This window comes from Oreochromis aureus, linkage group 6 (assembly GCF_013358895.1).
Source record: "Oreochromis aureus strain Israel breed Guangdong linkage group 6, ZZ_aureus, whole genome shotgun sequence".
Lineage (NCBI taxonomy): Eukaryota > Metazoa > Chordata > Actinopteri > Cichliformes > Cichlidae > Oreochromis > Oreochromis aureus.
In genome coordinates this window covers 15471493-15478487 of record NC_052947.1, presented here as the reverse complement: position 1 = coordinate 15478487, position 6995 = coordinate 15471493, and the positions used below count along the sequence as shown (strand labels likewise).

The window sequence follows — 6995 nt, the reverse complement described above, 5'->3', positions numbered from 1 at the left end:
CCACGTCTACACACTTAGTTTGAACTTCAGCAGACTCTGAGATTGAGAAAGGCAATTTTAAGAGACTTTGAACGTTGCGTGGTTTTGGGGATCAGATGGACTGGATTTCAGAAATTGCTAATTTGCTGGGATTTTCCCACACAACCATCTCTGAGGCTTAAAGAGTCTGGAAAAATAGAAAATATACTGTGTGTTGCAGTTCTGAGTTCTCCACTTTTTACAATCGACCTATGCAGATTTAAAGCTGGATTTCACAGGTTTACTAAAGCTTGAGTCTTGAGTTGTGTTGTTACATTTGGATGGTAGAATGGTCAGAACTTTTGTCCCTTTTTATATATATATATATATATATATATATATATATATATATATATATATATATATATATATATATATATATATATATACACTGTACCCATCTTCTGATGACTGCTTCCTGCAGAATCGAGGTAGTTCTAAAGGCAAAATGGGATCCAAACAAGAACTAGCACCTAACAAAGTTGTGATTATCAATCATCATCAACTTGTAAGGATTCATGGCTTTTTCTTTGTTGTGTATGAGAATAAGCTGAATCCCTTTGCTTCAATTTTGCTGGCAAAACAAGAAGTGGATTCATTGGAGAAAAAAAATAGAAGATCAAAGGCACAGTTCACCCAGTCATACAGAAATATTGTTTCTCTGGCCTGTTTTAGAGTTTATTCATGCAGATTGTTTGAGCATGAAGTTTCCAGTTCGGGATGTTTGCCTTCTCTAAAATACTGAGTTGTATTATTCTGCAGGAGGAGGTCTGCTCATGAAAGTGTGACAGGATGTAATAATGTAATGAGCTGAGCTGTTGGCCATCTAGACTTTTTTTTTTTTTCCTGGTTGGTGGATTTAGACAAGACAAAACTTTGCCTGCCTGAAATGCCTTTTTTTTTTTTTGTTTGGTTTGTTGCATTAACAACTAAGGGCCCCCTAATTCAGTTATAGTCAGAAGAAACATTTATAGCCAGTATCTCCAAGAGTGGACAGTTAACATCAAAACAATTTAGGTGGATAAGTAGCACTAGAGGTTGGACTGTCCTTTAAATTAAAAACAGGAGAGCATTCATTGTTAGAATTCTTTTAATACTCATCATTTAAAACAGTGAAAAAGGAAGTAGTTCAGTACCGATGCACATTTGTCATTGTCAGTGTGTAACATGTCAGTCATGTGGTGGCAGATCCTTAAGTTCCTCTAACTTAACTGTTATTGAAGTATTTGACAAGAGTGAGCTGGAATTGACACATTTAACAAATAAACTGACATTTTGGTTGTGTTACACACACACACACACACACACACACACACACACACACACACACACACACACACACACACACACACACACACACACACACACACACACACACACACACACACACACACACACACACACACACACACACACACACACACACACACACACACACACACACACACACACACACACACACACACACACACACACACACACACACACACACACACACACACACACACACACAGGTTTCCTAAGCCCACACTGAGATCCACTTAGACTCGTCCTAAAATACAAATAATTACAGTGGAAAAACAAAATGAGGCATGATTCTCTTTTATATTAGAAGAGGGGAAAAAAAGGATTTGGGATTCTCGGAGTTGAAAGTATTACTAAACTGCTTGTAAAACAAATGCCGGAGTGACATGAAACTGGATCAGGTGACTGGTCGCTGTACAAAAGCTTAGAGTTTTATCCAAAGGATCAGTTGAGTGTCTCTGTGCCAGGAAGCACTTCCAAACTGATCAGGATTCAGTATCTAGAGGATCACCACGGCATGCATGGGTTGGGGCAGTCCCTGATGTAGGACTCCAGCTTGCCTTGAGAGACCTGCATCAGTGTCGTGTATGTGGTCAACTGGAAAGAAAGTAAATCAAGGAGGGAGGAGGAAAAAGTCGTTACAGCCGATCAAAGTACAGTAGTCTTTAATTTTATAAGTCCCGGCAATCATAAAATGCTCACCTTATTCAGCACTGGTTTGGTTGACAGCACATCATACATAGTCTTCACTGAGATGTTCTATTTAAATAAAACAAAAGAAATGATCAAAAGGTGGTAAGAGACTCAGACCTAAAGCCAGGTTTCTGACAGAATTTTGTCAGTTCTGGACAGAAAGTGGGCGTCTTCAGTACTCACAGTCTGTGTGGTCTGATTCATGCACTTCATGCCCGGAGTCCTGCGGTCATCCAGGAAAAAAGGGTCCTTCCAGTGGTCGTAGTTTGTTTCCAGGACGTACCACCGGCCCAGCTTCAGATCAATCCTGAGGAATAAGTTGATCAAAACTTCAGTGTGTGACACGCAATTACAGCAAGTAACTGACTGTTTACCATCCGACCTCAGCTGCTAGTTAAGCAACAATCATGAGAGCATGAGGAAAGCAGCGTCACTGACTCATGATCCAGTACTTTTGCTGTGTGTTGGATTTTAGCGCCTTAAGCCGTGTACAAACAGGAAGCGTTGCGTTGTCATGCATTGCTTTAAAGCTGCCAGCCCGTTGCTTGCAGATCAGGATCTGGGTACCTCAGTGACCCTCTAATGTATTTATCAGTAGGTCATATATCGATCATCGCCGCAGATCTACACTGAGATTTTGCAGGACTTCATGAGGGTGATCGATCATCCCTTTATCCAAGAATACAAGGTTCTGTGTTGTTCAACACACTTAATATTAATTGGCCTTGATCTAGGCAACAGTACTTACTCCAAGATATCAATGCTGAGCAGCCTAGACCTGGTGATGATGCAGCCCTGTCCTGTGCTGTTTCCTCCAAGGATGAAATAGGCTGGAGCGAGCAGCTTGGTCTGAGCCAGCCGACTTTTAGCTTCCTCGTAGCTGGAGAGGGAAAAAATAAAAAATAAATATTGTTTCGCAGAAACGGATTCACCACAAAGAAACTACAATGCGCTTTAACTCAATTCTTATGTTGTAGTGAAACTTTCTTTCCAATGAAAGAATTTTATTTTCTAATGATTTTAATAGGATTTCTTTCATTGGTGTTCTTATCCTTTATTTTTCAAAAACTCAAAAGGAGAGGTCATCGCTAAAAAACTAATTTATTACTAACAGTGCCATCGAAATCCTTAAGATGTATCAAACAGTGGATGCACTGCGTACCAAATAACAGCAAAACTTAATCGTCTACTTAAATCTACTTTTGTCTTGTTATAGTCGGGCACTGCAGTGTTTCACTGCCTCCCACTTCTACACTTGGTGCTCATTAGTGGCCAAAAAAACTGCTTTAAGTATCAAAGAATACCTGGTTGCATTTTCTAGGACTGATCGAGTGAGAAAGCTCATCCACATCCCATCTCTTTGTCCCAAGATCCACTCCAGGATTCCTGCATGAGAGCAGATCAACACCTTGACAAACAATCACAAAACATCTTATCTTGAACATGTGTACAACCCCAAAAGCTCACCAATGTATCCTCCATCGAGGCTGAAGCGCTCGTTCATAGTCAGGGTGAAGATGTTCTGCAACAGAAACTTTCCTTTTAATCTTCTGTACTTCCACAACTACAAAGAGCATAGGCAACTCTGCTGCCTTAAATAATGTTTTATGCCGATTGAGTCCTCAGATGTGCTACTAAATGACTCACAGGCTTGATGCCGGTGAGCATGCCAACATAACCGGCAAAGTTTGTCGACTTGAAGACCGTCTGGTTGTTTCTCTTGAAGTCGAGGTTGACCACGAGAGGCTTCAGCTTTTCGCTAATGATCCACGACTTGTTCTTCACGTCCCAGCTTTGAAGAAGAACACGCTCTTTTAACCCATCTGAGGCAAGACTTGGCTTAAAATTTGAAAACTGTGAAACTGATAAACTTACCCCATAAATAGACCAAAGTCTAAGTTTCTGCCATGAATGAGGTTACCTGAAAAAAAAGCCAAAGCCCAACAGTGTTTCAGTAAATTATTAAAAAAAAAAAAAAAAAATCTCTTCACTGACTCCAAAAATCAGCCCACTTACCCTTTTTGTCTTCTGCAACAATCGACGTGCACACGGTGAACACCTCGTAGAAGATGTTAAACAAGACGACTTCACCTAAGAATGACGAAAACAGAGATTATTTGGATTTTATTTTTCGCTTACTAGAGAGCCGACTACTTTTCTTCAATTCATTTATTTACCAAGAGGAACCCCTGAAGCGGCTGCGATTCCTCTGATTTCTTCATTGAACGGGCTTGGAAGTGTGTCCACCATTAAAGGCTGTGAAACATTGCAAAGGATTCAATCAGAAACACTTGAGATGAAATTTAAAAAAAAGAAAAAAAAACAGAGTATATATCAGAGAAGTGGGAGAAGAGAAGACAGCACTCACCAGTGCAATGTCGACCATCTCTATCAGCTTTCCGCTCGGCACTAAAGCGTCAGCCAACTCTTTGATGGCTTCAATCATGTTGACCAGCTGAAGAGAATAAGATCACGAGTTTAATGCGCTTTTTTTTCTGGGACTCGGAGCATTATTGCGAAGTGTTTTCCAACGCTCTTACATCAGTTTTTTTGTCAGTAATCACAGCCGACCATCTCTTCCTGGGCGGTAAGTCGAGGTCCACTGTGTACCAGCTGACGGCTCCTTTGAACCTGATTAGAAAGCAAAAGATTTAAAAACGACACTACTCCCCTGCTTTTAGTGGTAAGCCTCCATTCACAGCATTATTGTTCATTGCAGCTAAGCGGGTTCTAATACATTAATGATTTGGTTAAGAATTAATAAAGTGAGTGAAAAACTAGTTGAAGATATGATGACATAAATGATAAAAGGTTAGTCCCTTTACAGTTCGCCACAGTGGATCATCTTCCTCCGCCTCACTCTATCCTTGCCATCATGAGTGATTTGACAAAGATTTTGTCCTTCCTGATCCAACTCTCCCCATTTATCTGGCCTTGGTATCGACACTAGGAGTACACTGGCTTGTGGTACCCCTCACGTGGCTGGGTTTAAAATCAGATTCATTTGAAGGGTAAAGGGTCATTTTTGCATCATTTGTTTGATCTCTGAAGTTGGCAAATGTGCCTCAAGATGTACTGCTGGAAATTTCAGGATGAGCTTAAGGCTTTAGGGGAAAATAAACTACCATTTGGTATCTGTTAACTTGTACATCCATTTTGTTATTGTTGTTGTCTTGTGTTTTTTTGCCCCGTCTCCCTCCCCTCACTCCAAACCAGTAATGGAAGATGGCTGCCCCTCCCTGGTTCTGCCAAATGTTTCTTCCTGTTAAAAGGGAGTTTTTCCTTCCCACTGTCATTAAGTGCTTCCCTAAAGGTTTGATTGTTAGAATTAAAGCACCTTTAGGTGACTGCAGTTGTGATTTGGCGCTGTATAAATATTAGTGAATTGAATTGTCTTTTTAAATTCCTGGGTAGGGGAATCCACACATCTAAGGGGGTCCTCATCAAAACTTGTTGGACCTGATTACTGAAGAATGGTGGCAAAGAACAATAATTCTTACACTTCCCTTATAGCCAGACCTTTAAAACTCTGTGGATAAAGTTTCAAAGGTGAAGTATCTGATGCATATGTGTTGTCCTGATCTCTGCTATCTATATTCATTATTGGCAGTTTTAGCTTTAGTGTACAGTTAAGACACATACACAAAAAGGGAAGAAAGCTCGCCCACAGCTCACTTAGGACCAGTGGCAGTAATAAAATTGCATAAACAAATAATACAAAGTATTGTCTACGGATTCATGTGCGGCTAACAAATTTACGAGGAGTAAGTGAAAGCAGCAGAGCTCATTACGAAGCAGGGCTGTTATCAAACACAGCAGTGACTCAGCTACCAGGCGAATCACGGAGTTTCTGTAACAACTCAAAAACATTTACATGACAGCTACACAATAATGTGACATACGTGGGGCCTTTCGGTGGATACATGTCCGTCAGACAGTCTTCTGTATACTGCAAACACACGAAAGTAACAGCAGTAAATATGCAGGAGAGAAGGACACTGTGTCTTATGGTTCAAACATTATTGAAAACAATGCAGTCAGACAACAGTCGAGCTTTGATAACACAGCGTGTTAGTGCGGTTAGAGAAATGTCGCTTACCGGAGGCACATACTGTGTCCATACGACACAGAACGAAGCCGCTAAAACGAGAAGCACACCGGGACCCATTTCAGAAGATCTACCTCAAACCGCTTTCTAATGTCCAGCTCGGTTTGTTGTTTCGTTAAGTTTACTGCGGAAGTTCCTGCTGTTTATCCCATGACGGCGAACTGACTTTTGCACAGCCGAGGGGAAACAGGAAAAGCTCGAGAATGTATTAAACACCCTTTCCATTAATAAATGCAGGGAAACACGAATCCCACACGTCTTCTGTGTGGATAAAAACAGCACAATTAAAATGGCTTTTGGTTGCCAAGCGAGAGACGTGAACAAAGCAATTACAGAATAATTAAAGTGCTATAAAACACCCCCCCCGATGACAGGACAGTGGTTGTTTCCATACGGAAGCGAAAAGGGAGACCCGTGATGATTTGCATTTATCTTTCTCATGTGACATCCAGTTATGATACACTTATATATATATATGTATATATTAAAAAATCCCGTTACTTTCATGATTACTTATTTTTAAAAGTATTTAGTTACTTTATTACTTTGTTACTTTCTAAAAACGTGATGCACAACCTGAAAACGTTATATAGCAGTAGACCTTTCAGCCCAATTCTATTTTTTCTGCATAAACCTTTATATACAATTAAATCAAATGAAAAAGTCTTTTTAAAACTTGTTTTATTAGTTTGAATCTTTTAACTTTTTTGCATCAAGTAAAAATGAAATTATATGAAACATTCTCTGACTTGAAGAAATTTGTTTAACATTTAAACCTATTTTCTCCATATTCCAGCATACAAAATAAAACATTTTACACAGCAAAACATAAATAAAGTCAAAAATTCAGGATCACTAAGTCCTGTCGCTC

The 6995-nt window shown here is 39.8% G+C and overlaps 1 protein-coding gene across 1 annotated transcript; it reads right to left on the bottom strand.

The window, feature by feature from the left end:
• Positions 1 to 1090: 1090 nt before the first annotated feature.
• asah1b (N-acylsphingosine amidohydrolase (acid ceramidase) 1b) lies at positions 1091 to 6291 on the bottom strand. Its single transcript, XM_031757307.2, has 14 exons — positions 6116 to 6291; positions 5919 to 5965; positions 4557 to 4647; positions 4385 to 4471; positions 4194 to 4272; positions 4033 to 4107; positions 3892 to 3937; positions 3664 to 3808; positions 3484 to 3538; positions 3321 to 3402; positions 2765 to 2896; positions 2200 to 2323; positions 2026 to 2082; positions 1091 to 1920 (listed from the first exon to the last, which is right to left on the bottom strand). The coding sequence occupies exons 1-14, from the start codon at positions 6182 to 6184 to the stop codon at positions 1831 to 1833; spliced, it is 1179 nt and encodes a 392-aa protein (XP_031613167.1). The 5' UTR covers positions 6185 to 6291; the 3' UTR covers positions 1091 to 1830.
• Positions 6292 to 6995: the final 704 nt, after the last annotated feature.